Source organism: Hemiscyllium ocellatum, chromosome 13, assembly GCF_020745735.1.
Source record: "Hemiscyllium ocellatum isolate sHemOce1 chromosome 13, sHemOce1.pat.X.cur, whole genome shotgun sequence".
Taxonomy (NCBI): Eukaryota; Metazoa; Chordata; class Chondrichthyes; order Orectolobiformes; family Hemiscylliidae; genus Hemiscyllium; species Hemiscyllium ocellatum.
The window spans coordinates 27463926-27482888 of NC_083413.1; the positions used below are offsets into that span (position 1 = coordinate 27463926).

The 18963-nt window shown below is 40.1% G+C and overlaps 1 protein-coding gene across 1 annotated transcript in view; it reads right to left on the reverse strand.

Annotated features, from left to right (window-relative positions):
- Nucleotides 1-18963, reverse strand: part of LOC132821829 (multiple epidermal growth factor-like domains protein 6) — a 297188-nt gene that overhangs the window by 65857 nt on the left and 212368 nt on the right. Inside the window, exons 8-14 of the mRNA XM_060834673.1 lie at nucleotides 16756-16878; nucleotides 9415-9537; nucleotides 8348-8485; nucleotides 7470-7592; nucleotides 5703-5825; nucleotides 3899-4072; nucleotides 1774-1905 (exon numbers count right to left, since the gene is read on the reverse strand). Of these exons, the coding sequence (XP_060690656.1) occupies nucleotides 1774-1905; nucleotides 3899-4072; nucleotides 5703-5825; nucleotides 7470-7592; nucleotides 8348-8485; nucleotides 9415-9537; nucleotides 16756-16878 (936 nt within the window). The remainder of the gene's footprint in view (nucleotides 1-1773; nucleotides 1906-3898; nucleotides 4073-5702; nucleotides 5826-7469; nucleotides 7593-8347; nucleotides 8486-9414; nucleotides 9538-16755; nucleotides 16879-18963) is intronic.

The following is an 18963-nucleotide window of genomic DNA, read 5'->3' on the forward strand; positions in this document are numbered from 1 at the left end:
CAACTACCTACTGTATATAGACATGGGCCAAATTTATTCTGGTTACTATTTATAGTAAAATTAAAAAGGCAACCCTTTTTTTTACAGTGCTCTGAATCAGTACCAGTCTGCCAAACCTTGAAGCACAATTTAATTGTCCAGCATTTAGTCAAACCTGAAACCACCGACTATTGAGTAACGTTTGGCTAGGCAAACATGTTGAAAACATCCATCAAATAATAATCCGGTAATTTGTGCTCTGTTCTCCTCTGTTTTTGCTGGAGAAAAACATTTTTAAAACTTAACTGTCTTTGCTAAATCCTGTTGATGATTGTTTTTAGGTTTGCATTTGAATGTATAGTCTGCAGTATAGTAAGTGAGTTTTAAACATTTTCTAAATGTAGGTCTGCTAAAATACGAACAAGCATAATTTTTAATTTGAAATCACTTGAGCGATACCAAGCAACAAAGCTACACATGGAAAGAACACTATATATTCCCAATGATTTATTCCTGGTTTTCAAATGCAATTATTCATGTAGTACTTTCAAAGCATGTAACTAAATCCAGTCCTTTATGCATTGGTAATTAAATCTATAAAACCCTGAGTTAATACAAATACTCATTTTGAATAACCATAAAAACAAAGCAAGTTGATTGTCTAGTGATTTGTCTCGGCCTCTGGAGGAAAATTGCCTATCCCCCATGTTTTTCCAAATCAGTCAATCAGAACAAGTTCATATAATTAAGGTAGTTAAGACTTTTTGCTACAAATTCCAGATGTCATTAGAGGTTAACCCATGACCATGATGACATGTGATTTTAACTGTGAAAGGCTCTCTTGATCCCAAATGCACGGATGAGGGTGAATGGTAGAATTTACAAACCAAATATTTAATGAAGGGGTTCAAATTGTGTCAGAAGTCATGAGAGTGTGTTTCAAGGTACTTATAACTCATAAAGCTCACTCCAGCCAGTTCAAGGGTTGTTCAGTGTTTTTCAGTTTTAGTATTAGAGCTTGTCCCTTAGTGTACTTTAGTCCTGTAGCACATGTTGATTATTACAGGTCTGACAGAGAGTATTCCGCGTGCTATAACCAGAATATAATATCAATGTCTACATAACTGACCAAGTAGATGTTGAATATCCAAAATAAAACATGGGACTATAGATGCCGGAGATCTGAAATAACCAAATCAGAAATTGCTAGAGAAACTCAGCAGGTCTGGCAATGCGTTTGGAGAGAAAAAAACGAGTTAATGTTTTGAGTCCCGTGACCCTTCTTCAGTACTGCAATTCTTCAGACAAAAAAGTCAAGAAGAAGATGTGAGTAAATACAAATAAAATCACTGAAGGTCAACTTACATTTGGAACATTGCTAAAGTCAAGGAAATGCAAGGAAAGTCAAAGCATTCCTGATGAAAGGCTTATGCCTGAAACGTTGACTCTTCAGCTCCTCAGTCACTGCTGACCTGCTGTGCTTTTCCAGTGCCACACTTTTCGACTGAAGGAAACAAAGAAGAGGCTAAAATACGACACAGTTTCAAAGTCAGCTTTGAAAATGGGTTAATGGACTCAAAATGTAAACATGGATACTGCCAGACCTGCTGAGTTTCTCCAGCAATTTTTGTTTTTGCTTGTAACAGAATGGTTCTGAAATCTAGTGCAGGTAAAGATTCTCCAAGAAAATTGAGATTAAACTGTAGACTTTAAGAAAGGACATAAATAAATGACTCTACAGGCTAAATCATAGCTGGAACCTAAATTTTCAGTGATGAGAAGTAGTTCACTTACTTTCATTACAGATGAGGCCTGTTCGACCTGCAGGACAATTGCAGCCATCTCCCTCAGCATTGCAGACACCGCTGTTCATACAGTCATCGCAAGTGAGACTACAGTCATTCCCAAAAGTGTTATCCAAGCAAACTATAATCAGAAACACATGTTGTAGTGAGAACAATCAGTGAAAAATCAAACAGCAGAAAACTGGATCTCAAAAGACCAGAGTAAATTTAAATAAAATCATGAAAGATCAAGGCACATTTGGAATATTGCTACAAGTCAAGGAAATGAGCAAAGGACTAACATAAGGCACAATTTGAAAAGAAACAGTTATTCCTGCAGTCTGAGAAGGTAATTTTTATTGTCCACAATACAAACTTGAACAAGAGTGAGCCACTCTGCCCTTCGAGCCAGCTCCATCATTTATTAAGATCGTGGCTCATCTGATTTCAACCTCAACTCTACATTCCTGCATATCCATGACAATCTTTCATTCCTTTGGTAATCAGGAATCTAACTACATCTGTGTTAAAAATATTTACAGATACTGCATCCACTGCCTTTTGAGGAAGGGGATTCCAAAGACCCTCAACCTTCTGAGAAAAAGAATAGCCTCATCTCTGTTGTAAATGGATGTCCGTTTATGTTTAAATAATGACATCTAGTTTTAGACTCTGACACAAAAGGAAACACGCTCCCAGCGTCCACCAAACAAGACACCTTAGGCTCGTTCATGGTCCAAATAAGTCACTTCTGACTCTTCTAAGATCCAGAGGATATAGACTCAGTCTGTCTAGTTTTCCCTCATAAGGGGATCTTCTCATTCCAGGTGTTAGTCGTGTAAACCTTCTCTGAACTGTTTCCAACATATTAACTCCATTCCTAAGTACAATGATCAGTATTGTACACAGTACATCAATATGGTCTCACTACTGCTCTGTAAAACTAAAGCATAACCTGTCTTCTTTCATTCAATTCCCCTCGCAATAAACTGTAGCACTCTATTAGCTTTCCTGAAATGGAGGTTCCAAACATTCTACTGGGTGTGCTGTCACATCAGTTGTATTAAGAGGTATTTCTTAAAGTTTGCAGGAATCCTGGATGTTACCAAGTGTGGAGAACATCTTCAACATTGGCTGATTTGAAGACACAGAAGCACAAAAAGTATCACAATTCATATTTGGAAAACTTGTATGACATACAATCAAAAACCACTGGATGCCATGTTCTCAATTGTCTGGAACCAATTATGTTTGGAATTTTCTTTCTTGTTTTGTTTTGCCTTCACCATGAGCAAAAAATACCCAAGGGATTTGGCATAAGATTGAACAGCATGACCATCTTGCAGAATGGTGCTACAGGACTGAAAATGTCACGAATCGCAGCATCTTATTGCATGTCTGATAGTTCCAAAGGAAAAGTCTCTAATTTCTACATTAGTCTTTCTTGTATGGAAAATGTCTGCTGCAGATAATTTGACATTGTGTTTACATTTCAGGACAATTGTGTCAAGCCATAACTTGAATAAGCAACATAAAAAATGCAAAAGTTGAAATTTAATGCTAAAATAATCAATGACAACATTGACAAGAAAAGCTTAATTTGTTCTGAAGTGCATGCATCTAATTTCAGCCGAGACTTTGACAGCCGAGTCACAGCATACATTGGTTTGCACTAGTTTAGTGCTTACAAAGGAAGGGAAAGGTTCTAGAGTTTCTGCACTTTATGCAATGACCTTAGAGTCTCACTTGTAAATTCCAGTTCTGCCCGCATAATCTAACATGAGTCTTTAGCAGTAGTTAGTGTTTTCTGAGATTGAACTGCTATGAGATCCCACTTATCTAAAAGTTAAGATTTAAAAGAATCATATATTATCCATTGTCGTTGCGACCAAATATGAAGTGAACACCTCATGAGAATCACAATAGTCAACAAGCTATGCTTCATGAGAATCCTTTCTCAAACACTATCATGCGCTTTCCTCACTGAGCAAATCATGTGATTCTCCACATTTATCTGGGGGAAGGATAGGAAGTTGGGATGGAAGAAGTGAACAAGGAGCAAAACATGATGGAATGTGAAAACCTCAGTCAGTAACACGTACAACTAATTGAATAAATAGATAAACAGCACGTACTGATTTTCTGCACAAGTCTGAGTTCACTCCTCAGATCTTCCTGAAAAAAGGGTGTCAAGGAGGATTTGTAGTGAAGAAGCTGTGGAGGGGTTCTTAATAAAATGTCTTTGAATCTGGCAAGTTTGATTTCTTCCTCTTCTTCATCTGACTCCCCTTCGAATTCATCATCCAGGGCTGAGGACAGAATAATACCATGTCAATGAATGATTATCACACTGCATTCTCCCAGATTCACCTTTCACCTTCAACTTTCCTTCCATCACCTTTACCCTGCCATCTATAACACTTCAACCCCCAACCATCACATGTGGGCAACAATCTATCAAGAGCAGCCCGTATTCTCGATCCTCCTCCTGTCACCCCTGAAATGATCTCAGTTACATGCAACTCTCCCTTTAACCTGTCTCCAATCACAATTCACTCTCCATCACACTTCAGATGCCTTCAAAAGAGATTAACCTTCAATCTGTCATTTAGCTCCTTCTCTCTATCTCTTACAACTGTTCTTAGGGCCATCATATAGTGCTATTTCTGGACAGTACTTAGTGCAACAGCTCAGCCTCTTCTCCCCTGAGGCAACAAAGCTTCCCCCACAGGAATAGGGTTCTTACCCATTCCAGATCTACTGGGAAGATTATCTGCCTGAAAGCATAAAGGTTCTTTAAGTTGTTTACTGCCAACTTAATTACAGATACAATTTTATCTTGTGACTATGCTTTTTTAATGACGATGCATGATAGGCTAATGCATTAAAAACAGGTTCTTATTGCTTGTTATCAGGAATCAAGATCTACCTTGAATCCATCGCAAACCTGTTTTCTGATTTTCATCCTGCTATCAGACAGCTGTCCTTTTATTTCCCATACAATTAAGTATCCCTGTTCAATTCATTTCTTGCTCCCACAAGTTTCACTAGATTCTACTCTGGGTTGCAAAGACAGAGGTTTGGCAGTGGGATTTCTTTCCAATATCTTAGCTGGGAATGGTGTATATGGGGAATGGAACTCAGTGGTTAGTACTGCTGCCTCACAACACCAGGGTCCCAGGTTCGATTCCAGCCTCGGGCGACTGTCTATGTGGAGTTTGCACGTTCTCCCTGTGTCTGCGTGGGTTTTCTCTGGGTGCTCCGGTTTCCTCCCAAAGCCAAAGATGTACAGATCAGGTGAATTGGCCATGTTAAATTGCCCATAGTGTTAGGTGCATTATTCAGAGGGAAATGGGTCTGGGTGGGTTACTCTTCAGAGGGCCGGTGTGGACTTGTTGGGCTGAAGAGCCTGTTTCCACACTATAAGGAATCTAGTCTAATCCAATCTATAATATGGTGAGAGTGCTGCAGTGCAGAGAAACTCAAATAAAGAAAACAATTCCCCATATTGGAAGCTTCTCTGATTTCCCAAATGCAGATCATGGGTATACTCCAGTCCATTGGGACAGACACACATCCATTTTAATTATAATAGAACAATCCAAAAGACTGAAGAAAATAAGTTGTGACTAACACAGCAGGAGTTGTAATTTTAAAAAAAAACCTTTGAATCCACTCATTATTAGGTGAGGTTTACTCACAAATGGCCATGAGACAGAATATTTCAAAATATCTCACATATCCATTTTGAATGGTAAGGTCAATTTGAACTTTCAAATACTACTATCAGAACACTAGTCAATAGCTGGTGGTTGGAAAGTAAATCCACATTGTAAGACTGATCAGTTGCATGGCTTGAGGCACTTAACAATTAATTCTCTGAAATCACAGATGAATGGTTTATACACTCTGCACATTTGTTTAGTCATCTTTACTCACATGTACAGCTTTTCCTATCTGTGTCCAGTCTGTATCCACCTTGGCATGTACACTGATAGGACCCAAGAGTGTTTATACATAAATGGTCACAGCCGACATTGTCTGCCGAGCACTCATCCACATCTAAAAGCAGAAATAAGGACATAAATATAACATGGAATATAACATAAGCATGGAATAAAATAATGTCATTTGATCCATGAGGAGATGGATATCTCCTTCTTTAGGGCAGATGCAATCCATTCCGTCAAAGACTCCTATCCAGTAACACTCGGGTGAAAATGTCTATACAAATCCCCAAAGGTTGTCAAGAAAATAGCAGAATATTCATCCACAATAACTTAGTTGCTTATACTCCAATAACACCCTTATATCAATGGCACAGGAACCTGTGTTCCAAAGATCTTTTCAGTCTATTACGATGCCTACAAGCACCAGTCACATTTATACCAGACAGAAGACAGATTCTTTGCATGGTTCCTCGTCTGCCTTCTTTTCTGTGTAAGATGCTTTAGAAAAGGGAAGTGCATTGATTCAGTTAAAGGCAAAACTTTTTGACAGGATTGATTTCCCCCTCTGCCTCTGTCCATACCTCAAATTCATCCTCAGCTGGGAGGACAAGCAACTAACTGTTCCGAGGCCTTGACCTCTGTAACTATTAACATTTTAACTATAAACAAAAGGCTGGTAGTAAGCCCAATGTGGCTTCAACTTCCAAACCCTTGCATTGGCAGAATGGCATCTTCTGATCAGAGCATGTGCATCGCGAGGGTGATTGGCGAATACTTGAAATAGTGCGGCATTTATAGTCATTTTGACTGCACAATCTGTGAGAGATGGCCAACTGAAGGAAGGTAATGGAGGTGGCGATGGGGGTGAGAAGGTTTCACAAACAGTGAAGTGCTGTTGTCTGACCCTGAAATAAAAATTACTGGCCCAGGCTAATCCCAAATGGAGCAGTTGCTTCTTTTGCTTGCAATGACATTGTCTTTACATTTACATGTGTGTTCCTTGTGCCATCTAGAAGTCACATTGATATGATTCAGAGCCCCCTAAAACAGTTTGAAATCTGAATAACTTAATCTGTGTGAAATGAGCAACTAGGTATAAATTGGTTTAGTTCTTACCAGTGTTCCAAATCTGTGCAAGGAGCCGATACAGGTCCTTCTGCTATAACGCACATCTTGTGAACACATATTCGCTGTAAGGCGATTGACAAACTGGGGACACTATTTCTACAGCTCGATATTTTAAAACGTATGATTGCTGTAACACGATTACATCGCCAACACTAGTGCAGGGTTGCACAAGAATGCAACCATCGCATTACAGAAGAACTACTTGTACCTATCATGTAGTGAACTTATCAATCACAGAAAATGACCACAAAATGGATAGAATGAAAGTGCCAGGTAACAATGAATGTAACAATGATATTTGGAGATTGCCACACAAATTTCAGTTTCTCCATCCCAGTAAGGCATTAGGGATTCTGTAAAGTAAATTTGCAGTGAAAAGAAGTCTTAATTAGGCATTCACGCAATAGTTAGTGTTGTCTTTAGAATTTCCCTTCTTCCTCTTAAAGCATCCTGCTCATTTCATCTTACACAATACAACATCTCTGCAGGACAGAATGGAAATACAGATAGCCTGATCCCACATGGGTACTGTGGGACATTCCCAGTAAAATGCAATTCCAACATGCACAAAATACAAGTTGGATGTAGTACAAAGCACTTTTCAATTTTTCTTTCACCCTCACTATACCATCACAGCTGCATCCATCCATGTTCAGCCTGTATCCCGCTCGACAGCTGCATTCATAGCCTCCAGGATTATTATTACAGTCTTGTGCACAGCATGCCGTGTCAGTCTCACACTCATTAGAATCTGTAAGGAATAGAAACATTCGGAATTGTCAATGCCATAGCAACCTGAAATCAGTCTTCAGCAAGGCACGAGATATACCAACTCAATCATCAAACCTAGATAAGATTCATATGGGTTAATTCTACTATTAGATCTATTAATCAGACAATGTTGGGATCACTATCATGGTATCAGAAAACAGTACTATCATGTTGCATTATGACTGTATCATGTATAGCATCAAGACTCATAGAGATCGCAGACGTACAAGTACAAAAGCCATTTGACTCAATCAATAACCCTTCTGTAAACAAATATTCAAATTAAAAACATTCCAGAACAAGGAGACGTTAGCATAAATGTCAAGTTGAGAATTAATTAGGATGCACTTTCTGACTCAGATGGAGATGAATAGATGGAATGACCTATCGGTTCTCCAAACTAGCAATCTTAGTATTGGCTCTACCCTTCCAGGACTCTGTTGACCTCAGAGCCAGAATGAAAAGTAACAGAAAACTGTACAGCCTGACCAGAGTACTGTTCTAATCTTGAAACTGGAATGACTCTGCAGCATTCTCTGAGTTATATCAAAGCAAACTTTTATAAATGGCTGACTGATAAGGAACACTCAATACAATGTTACACGTTTAATTTTACTCTGTTACACTGCTCTTTAATTGAGCTTTAGTTGTGTTAAAATTAGTAATTGAAAATCTAGCTACAGGATATATTCATAATGCCTGGGTTTGACTTCAGATGTTTGGATATTGCCATACCAAGGCATGTGCGCCCATCGGAGTCCAGTAGGTATCCCTGATTACAAGAGCAGGAGGGCCCATTGGATGTGTGCATGCAGTGATGAGTACAGCCTCCATTGTTCCTCTCACAGCTGTTCACGATCTCCATTTCAATACCTATCAAGCAAAAGATAAACAAAACATCAACCACTCAGAACCATGGTCTCAAAAGTCAAAGAGGGTTCCATTATAATTCTGATGGAGCCCTGGATGGAGATGTGGTCACAACAGGTATCTGGCACTTCTATGAGTTTCTGATCTGAATTGCAAGAGCTGAAACATATATCTGCCCTAACAGTACAAATAATTGGCAGGATCCACAGTCAGAGATAGAGATTTCCTAAGCTGGGAGTTCACATATTCTACATCAACAGTCAGATCTTGGGATTTATGTGATAATCAGTATGCCGATTGAGATGAGACAAACAGCATTCAGAAGATAATTCCTGGGTTCCAGGTTCGACAAATAGCCTGAACATCCCAGGAAATAAAGGCAAAAATACGAGCAAATGAAATCGGATCAACTCTTTAGCTCAGGAGCTGATTTTGACATTTAGAAGTATTCAGTGACTGCAATTCCAGCAGTGATAATAAAAATGGATAAAGCTAAAAATACTCAGCTGGCTTGGCAGCATCTATGGAGAAAACAAAGTTAACTTTGGTGGCATTTCATCAGACAGGCTGAATATTTCCAGCATTTCCTAGTTTTATTTCAGATTTCCAATATCTCCATTCTACTTTTGTTCATTCTTACAGTGACAACATTTCAAATATACTTCAATGACTATGATAACATAAGAGATGCTAAACAAATGGATATTCTTCATTTTCTTTACCTGTCTGCTGTGCTACCTGACCTATGTAGTTGATCTTGATTGTTTTTGAGAGCGAAAGACATTAAAACTCATGCTGTGAGTTATGGTTTAAAACTTCACTACCAATTACCATTACTTTTGTTTATGGTATGGAGAAAATGACCTTGACAAGATATCTAATCTGGTGAACATCTTGTTGATTAAATATGTCAGCTTGATGATAGTACTTACGGTAACACTGCTTCCCGTCAGCACCAAGCTCAAATCCGGGGTTACAGACACAGCTGAATGATCCCAGAATATTGACACATTGATGAGCACACATTGCAATTCCTGTGGTACATTCATTAATGTCTGCAAAGAAAAGGTGGTTATTAACTGAGAAAACAGTAAATCACTCATCAAGCAGAACAATAAAGGCCTTCACAGTTAACAACAGGGAGAGAGAGAGATAAACAGGAAAATGATACACTGGTGATGATTAAGCAGCCTTTCAGGTCATTGCATATACCACAACTCCATTCCACATGTGGTGTTGGCATACTAAATAATCACTTTATCTTTTCCAACTAAAAATATTTACAATAGTGCTGGTTGATACTCACAACCCTCCAATGACCCCAATCATAGAACATCATGTACAATGACTCTTGTGCTGTGTCCACTGCACAGCTGCCTCCTGGTAGAAGCAATGTTTACTCAATGAGGTAGGTGTTAAGGACACTAAACACACTTGAAATCTGAGATGGTCACGTTCCAGGAAAGGATAAAATAATAATGTGGCGATGTGCAATGGGATGGAGTTTAAACTCCTGCTGAAATGGACCAGTGGGGATTGAGTAGGACATTAAAAATTTGTAACAGACAGCGATTTATGGCATTAGTGTAGGAGTTCTTCTGAAATTAACAGTATGCCCATTGTTTATTAGAAACCCACTCACTCCAAATAGTTCACTGGGCCAGTAACCTCTAACTACATGTTTGAGGACAGCAGGCATGCTGACACAGGGATTTTGAACAAATACTGCCATTTATTGGGTATAATTGGGTGCTTGAGTCCTTCCTGATGCTTCGAGTAAAAAGTGAGGTCTGCAGATGCTGGAGATCAGAGCTGAAAATGTGTTGCTGGTTAAAGCACAGCAGGTTAGGCAGCATCCAAGGAACAGGAAATTCGACGTTGCGGGCCAGAGCCCTTCATCAGGAATGAGGAGAGTACTTGCGGAACGCTTCAGGGAACACCTCTGGGACGCCCGGACCAACCAATCCAACCACCCCGTGGCTCAACACTTTAACTCTCCCTCCCACTCCACCGAGGACATGCAGGTCCTTGGACTCCTCCATCGCCAGAACATAACAACACGACGGTTGGAGGAAGAGCGCCTCATCTTCCGCCTGGGAACCCTCCAACCACAAGGAATGAACTCAGATTTCTCCAGTTTCCTCATTTCCCCTCCCCCCCACCTTGTCTCAGTCAGTTCCCTCAACTCAGCACCGCCCTCCTAACCTGCAATCTTCTTCCTGACCTCTCCGCCCCCACCCCACTCCGGCCTATCACCCTCACCTTGACCTCCTTCCACCTATCACATCTCCATCGCCCCTCCCCCAAGTCCCTCCTCCCTACCTTTTATCTTAGCCTGCCTGGCACACTCTCCTCATTCCTGATGAAGGGCTCTGGCCCGAAACGTCGAATTTCCTGTTCCTTGGATGCTGCCTGACCTGCTGTGCTTTAACCAGCAACACATTTTCAGCTCCTTCCTGATGCTTGCATATTCTGCCATTAGAACCAATACCAAGCAAAATGTTGCTGGATTTTCTAAAGTCGATCACTGTGAAAAAGACGCATCTCAAAATAACCTCTTCCCAGCAAATGATATAACGAAACTGAAAAATTTACAATGGAGGTATTGCCAATTGTAGAAACATTTGATTTGATTTATTGTTGTCACATGTAACGAAATACAGTGAAAGATATTATTTTACACACTAACCAGACAAACCATATCTTACATAAGTCCTTCAGGGTAATACAGCAGAATATAAAGTTACAGCTGCAGAGAAGGTGCAAAGAAAGATCAACTCCAGAATATGAGAGGTTCATTCATAAGTCTGACAACAGCAGGAAATAAGCTGTCCCTGAATCTGTTGGAATGCATTTTTAAACGTTTGTATCTTCTATAGAAGAGGGTAGAAGACAGTATACAAAAATGAAGTTACTGGAAAAGCTCAGCAGATCTAGCAGCATTTGGGAAGAAAAATCAGAGTTAACATTTCCGATCCTGTGACCCTTCCTCAGAAGACAGTGCAACTGGGGTGGGAGAAGTCTTTGATTATGTTGCAAACATGCAATCAGCGTAGTTAACTCGAGCACAACTCAACAGATTTCTGATGAGCTGGATGCACTCAATGCATACTGGAAGCTGTCTGGATTCTTGTAGAGGTGTATTCCAAGTGAGCTATATTCCATGACACTACAGTGCAGCTTGTTACTACACAGAAGTATTCAGCAAATATTTCCCAAAACTGTATTCAATCCAATGCTCTTGTAGTGCAGTGGTAATGTCCCTATCTCTGGGCCAGGAGACTTGGGTTCAAGTGATAAGGTGCCACACGGGAGGCTGCTGTGCAAGGTGAGGGCCCATGGTGTTCGAGGTGAGCTGCTGGGATGGATTGAGGATTGGCTGTCTAACAGAAGGCAGAGAGTTGGGATAAAAGGTTCTTTTTCAGAATGGCAGCCGGTGACGAGCGGTGTCCCGCAGGGTTTGGTGTTGGGGCCACAGCTATTCGCATTATATATTAATGATTTGGATGAGGGGACTGGGGGCATTCTAGCGAAGTTTGCCGATGATACAAAGTTAGGTGGGCAGGCAGGTAGTACTGAGGAAGTGGGGAGGCTACAGAAGGATCTAGACAGGTTGGGAGAGTGGTCCAGGAAATGGCTGATGGAATTTAACGTGAGCAAGTGCGAGGTCTTGCACTTTGGAAAAAGGAATAAAAGCATGGACTACTTTCTAAATGGTGAGAAAATTAGTAAAGCCAAAGTACAAAGGGATCTGGGAGTGCTAATCGAGGATTCTCTAAAGGTAAACATGCAGGTTGAGTCCGTGATTAAGAAAGCAAATGCAATGTTGTCTCTTATCTCAAAAGGGTTGGAATATAAAAGCAGAGATGTGCTACTGAGACTTTATAAAGCTCTGGTTAGGCCCCATTTGGAGTACTGTGTCCAGTTTTGGTCCCCACACCTCAGGAAGGACATACTGGCACTGGAACATATCCAGTGGAGATTCACACAGATGATATCTGGAATGGTTGGTCTAACATATGAGGAACGGCTGAGGATCCTGGGATTATATTCATTGGAGTTTAGAAGATTAAGAGGAGACTTAATAGAGATGTACAAGATAATACATGGCTTGGAAAGGGTGGACGCTAGGAAATTGTTTCCATTAGGCGAGGAGACTAGGACCCGTGGACACAGCCTTAGAATTAGAGGGGGTCAATTCAGAACAGAAATGCGGAGACATTTCTTCAGCCAGAGAGTGGTGGCCTGTGGAATTCATTGCCACGGAGTGCAGTGTAGGCCGGGTCACTAAATGTCTTCAAGGCCGAGATTGATAGATTCTTGTTGTCTCGAGGAATTAAGGGCTACGGGGAGAACGCTGGTAAGTGGAGTTGAAATGCCCATCAGCCATGATTGAATGGCGGAGTGGACTCGATGGGCCGAATGGCCTTACTTCCACTCCTATGTCTTATGGTCTTATGGTCTAAGTGCCACCTGCTCCAGAGTTGTATAATAATGTGCCTGAACAAGTTGATGAGAAAATATCTGCACTTTATCCCGAAGGTTCTGTAAATGTATTGTACAGTCTGGTTAGCTCAGGGTGGTTATAGCTAATAATATCAAGGTCATGGGTTCAATCCCCATGTTGCTGTCTTAAAATTGAATTCTTGTCCTGCTTGTGGTAAAATGGTGATGTCCCTACCCTTTTAAGTCCCACCTCTCCAGAGGTGGGCAATGACATCTCTGAACAGGTTAATTAGAAAAATAAGTTTAAAAAAAAATTAAAGGACTTCAGAGCATTTTCTGGACACTCTTTGGATTGAAATGTCTGTTCTAGTCTGCCACAGTCATGTGACCTCTACCATGTGGCATTCACCCAGTGGGCAGACATCTTAAGCTTCACTTCAATAAAGTCCATATGTTAAGAGTGTGTGCAACACAAACGTGGTGTCAGAAAATGTACTGAGGTGAGTGGAGAGCTGAAACAAAAAGTACAACTGCAGAACTGTGAGCTGCCACTGAAAATGAAAAATTGTACGTCACAGAAGACATCTCTTAAAAGAAAATGGCTGCAGCCTTTCCGACCAGCTCCTGTTAAATTAATGGGAATATGATCAAAACTGGGAATTTTCCCATAGTTTAGCAGTTTTTCCCTACAAGCTCTTAGTCAAATTTCTGGGAATAGGAATGACAACTGGCATTTTTTCATAGTGTAGTTACTCAATGTTATGGACTTGTTGAATAAATCAGAACAAGTATGAGTCACTGCACTTTTATCATTTTTGGGAAGAAACTGTTTTGAAATATATTCCAATCTAAATCATTCCGAAGAGCTGAAAAAACACAGGTGAAATTTTAAAATCTTTAAAGGCATGTTTTGAGCAAAGCAAATGTAACAAATGAATGGTATTTGAGTATTACCAGCTAACAATATGAAAAGGAGTCCATTAGTCAATACATAATTTCATTAACACAGCTTGCAGGCACAATTAAGGAGTGAGCTAATTTGGGACAGGATTGTATGATAGATAAGGGATCCAACAGTGAAAGCATGTCTATTAAGAGAAGGCAAACTTATGTTGAGGAGAGCAATTGACTTATGCAGAAGTGACGAGGTTGTAAATTATGGAGCTGGAGCATATTCATGCAGGATAGACCAGGTCTTGCATCGTGCTGACAGACACTTCAGGCACACAGGACTGGATAATCACAGACAAATGGCAGGATGCCAGAACTGCAGAAGACATCATGCAAAAGAGGAGGCATGTCCAGCATGGAGTAACCGGTGTTTGCACTTCAAAAAACTGAATCACTTTTGTGTCTGCATGTCTAAAAAGAAGCACCACAACTACAAACAGATGGTCACTGGACAAGCAGCACTGAAGATTCTGATGAAGACAACGTGCATGCTCAATCAGAGCAAGAGGTGAGACATGGTTTGTGACTGTTGAATGAGGACTGCAAAAGAAGGGCATCAGGTTCATGTAAAACTGTTGTGTCATGCAACATAATGGTCTTGCCAGAAGTGGCTCAACGTGGCAATCCAAAAATGAAGCCCTCGAAAGTAAAGGCTAAATACCTGAGCCAAGAGGACAGTTTATTCAGTAAGCCCAAAGCAAAAACACAAACATGGATCTGGGGTTCAGAGCAAATGCTACTCATCATAGGCAAAGCAAGTCTAAAAGTGAATTGTAGGGTATCACTACACACAAAAGCACTGGCCATGAAATGCATCCTAGATGAGTAAAAAGATGTGTTCACAGGGTTACTATGTGTTCCTGGAGATTATCATCATGAAGGGGATGACCAATCCAGCATCTGCTGAGGGAAATTCTAGCTACCCCAAAGGCCCAGAAAATGAGGGAGTAATCAAGAAAGTGACAACTCCTGTAAAATGAATTAGCAGCATGGCAGAAGTGAAATAATCAAACATCTGAGACTATATAATAACCCAATAAGTCTAAATAAAGCCCTGTAGATATCTCACTATCGCATGACAACCACTGATGTAAAGTTTTCACCACCCTTTGTAAGAAAGATGGTTACTGGCAAGTAAAGCTGCATGAGCACAGAAGCTTTCTAACTACATCTATGCCCCTTTGGGAGATACTGATGGCTACCCATGTTGTTTGCCCTTTCCATTGATCCAGAACAACAGAACACAGATATCATGAGATAGTTAGCAATCTTGCTGAAGTGAAAGCTATAATGGATGATCTGTTAATTGATGAATGTACAGCCATAATGAAAGAAGCCGTTGCTGACCACAATTACAATTTACCATGACTGCTCGACAGAGCTTATAATGTGAGCATGACACTCAACAAGAAAATAATAATTTAAAGATGCTCAAAGTCAAGTACATGTGCCATGCACTGAGAGCAAAAGGTCCTTGCCCGGATACTGAAAGGTTGAGAGCTCTAACAAAAATACAGCTTCTAGAGTGTGAACAATTATGACAACTCACAGCCAAGAACATACAATGCTATTTGAACATGAAGTAGCAGCATTCACTCAAAAACAAGCAACTTGTGATGGCAACAGCAGTGTTGAATTGCTCCACTGTAATTGATGAATTTACCCTTCAGTATGACATGACTTGAAGCAACCCTAATACAGCAAAGCATTCAGCAGCATTTGGCAAACTAATACAACTGAAGGCAAACAAATCACCAAAATCTGATGGCTAGCACTTAAGAAAAGTGGCTGCAGAGTGTGTAGAGATCTTAGTGGAGACATTTTGAAATTGCAAATCAATGCATCTGCATACCAATCCACAGCTTAGAGTGAACACTGGTCACACGATCTCCACCATGTGGCACATGACCTGGAGACAGACATCTTGTGCTTCATTTCATAAAGTCGTTATATTGAACATCTGCTGTAATGTGCACTCAAAACAAACACCATTTCCCAACTCGAGATGATGTAAACCCTCTTCAGAGAATCTATCTGTCAAGTTAAATTAGTCAAGTAAACTGAGTAGTTTCACTTATCGAACAGGAAGTAAAGTTTTTACTCTCTGTTATCAATTGAGGCAATGAATAAGTGCAAAGAATTCTCGTGGGATGCATTTCCAAATACCAGTGTACTATGAAAGGAAACAGTATTGCTGATTCGTGGAGTCAGCAGTGTTCGACCATTTTGAAAAACACCGTTTCATTGCACCAGGCTAAACTCAAGAATCAATGGCCAATTTACATCTTTAGCTGTCCAATATATGTTTGGACCAACTCCCTGTCATTCCACTTTTAGCTGTTTTCTAGCTGTATCATCATCCAGAATTTCATATAACATAATAAAAATATTCAGGTGTGTGGGGAAACAGAAGTATTTCTGGCGCAGCAACCATTAACACATCTAAATATTGAGGGAGTACAATCATGAGCGATGCACTGAATTCAGTTAGCACAGTAGTGCAAGCACAATGGGCTAAAATAAAGAATATAAGTGGCAGTTTAAACTTTTTTGTGTCATTTTGTGAATCAGAAAATGATAAGGAAATATTTTGTTTTGCACTGAGAATGTTTCACTTGCCCATATACAGGGTGGTGTTGGTTATTACTGGAAAAATGGAAGTTCCCATTTAAACAGCAAGATAATGATTTGAAACCATCATCATTTTAGTTGTCAATATGTTAATTCAAAACTATTTCAGTGAAAGATGGCTGGTATTAGTCTTTGGTGTCCTCAGCGTGGAAACAAAGAATATGACTGGATTGAACTGGGAGCTGGGATATACACAGGCTGCTGTTTGAATCAATCACACTCAAGAAATCAAGTAATTTCCTCACCTTCACAGCTTTTTCCATTCGACATTAGCCGATATCCAGGATTACATTCACATTGTGCAATTCCAGCTTCACTATGGCATGTGTGACCACACCCACCATTCCTCTCACTGCAAGGATCTTTCACTGGTGAGAACAAACCAGACATAAATAAACTCGGAGCACTTCACTTGGTGTGCTATAGTGCAACTCTTTGTTAACAGACAGTGTGTACACTGGAGAGTCCACATCCGTGCACATTAAAACATTCTCCTTAATTTTACCATAAGGCTACCTGCTGTAGATTACAATGCAATGGTTTTTTTCTATTTTTGGAAAGGGCTACTAATGTTAATTCAGCATAGTTTCTTTTAAATTTTTGATTGAATTACAGTTCTATGTTCTAGTTCTGTCAACTTTGTTTTTCTCACCAGCCATTTTGAAAATAATATGTTTTCAGCATGTGGGTAACACCAGCAAAGCTAGTATTTATTGCTTATTAGTAACGATTCTGAGAAGAAGGCATTGGATCTTTATCTTTGACCACAGTAACCCTTATGGTAATCTTTCTGCCAAGATTGCACTCTATAGGGAATTTACAAACTGACCATTAGCATTGAAGGATTGGTAGTAAGTATCCAATTGAGGACAATAGGAGACTTTTATTAATCCATTCATGGGAAATGAGCTTCATTGTCAATGCCAGTATTTATTATTCCTTATTAATTACCCCAGAGATGGTGGTACTGATCTGCCTTCTTGAACCACAGCACTCCATTTGGAGTCAGTATACCCTACAGTGTTGAAATAGCATTCTGACCTAGTAATAATGAAGAAATAATAACATATTTCCATGTCAGGATTTTGTGCATCATAGAAGATAACTCAACCAGGCAAGTGCAGAGTTTTCTATCACAGTTCTGACTTACGCCTCAAAAATTGTGGACAAGCTATGGGTCAGTGAAGTTACTTCCTTCAGAATTCCCACCCTCTGACCTGTTCTAGTAGCCACAATATTTATATGGCTGGTTCAGCTTAGGTTTTGTTCAATTCTAACATGCAAGATGTTGATAGTGGGAGAGTTTCAGAAATGGCAATACTATTGGACATCAAGGGGAGATAATGGGATTTTTCCTTGTTGGAAATAGATGCAGCTTGGAAGTTGGGTGATATGAATGTTACTTGTCAGGCTGAATGTTGTCCAGATCTTATTGTATATGGGCATAGTTTGTTTCAATAGCTGAGGGGCATTGAACATTATGCAGTTATCAGTATCTATCATCAGCTTTGACTTTCTGATGAAGGGATGGTCATTATGAAGCAGCTGATGATGGGTGGGCCAAGGACACTCCCACAAAGAATTCCAGCAGAGATGTCCTGATATTGAGATGAGTGGGCAACAAGCTTCCTTCATACTACTCATGACTCCAACCACTGGAGCACTTTTGTTCCAATTCCAGTTGACTTTCTTTTTTTCCCTCAGGCTCTTTGATACCACAATTGGCCAAGTGCTAATTTGATGTCAAGAGTATGCACCCTCATCTGTGTTGCAGACAGACCTGCAGGAGTGGAGCTCTGTTAAATAAAGCAGAACTCCAGTCTTATACTCCAGTAATGTTAAAGCTGCCTGGAAATCCCAGACCATACTCTATAAGTGACTGTGCTCCTGGGTCACTTCTTAGGGCTTTGGTGTAAATGTGAAAAATATACAAGTTTGTCAGGCATCTCGCTCCAATCTGGCAAGTTCAAAGTTTAACTAGAACAGCAAAGGCTGCTTAGCATGCAATATGATCAGGAAAGTTGGCTGTCTTTAACATATACTAATTGCTTAATTGGAGAGAGATTTCAATGTGCTTTCCAATTTAAAAATTGCTCCTGGGAGAGCTGAAAATCACTATTGAAAGTAAGGTGAGGACACAGCGGCAATTGAGAATGCTCAATCAAACTCATAGGAATGCTGCAATAAATACTTAATGCTCTTAGGTACTACTGGCAAAGATTTGTTCACATTAGAGTCAAGAATCACATAGCATTGAAGAGCCCTTCTGCCCATCGAGTCTGTAATCTACTGAGAGTTTACTCACTAATTTGTAGGTTTTCTGGGTCATTTCAGGATAGATAGTGTGTTGGCTGCTGTGGTTTGGACCTCAAATAGATTAGATTCCATTAAAGCAGCAATAAAGAAGATGGAGGGACCTGGAGAGCAGCAAAGGGATGCAGTTCACAAGAGAT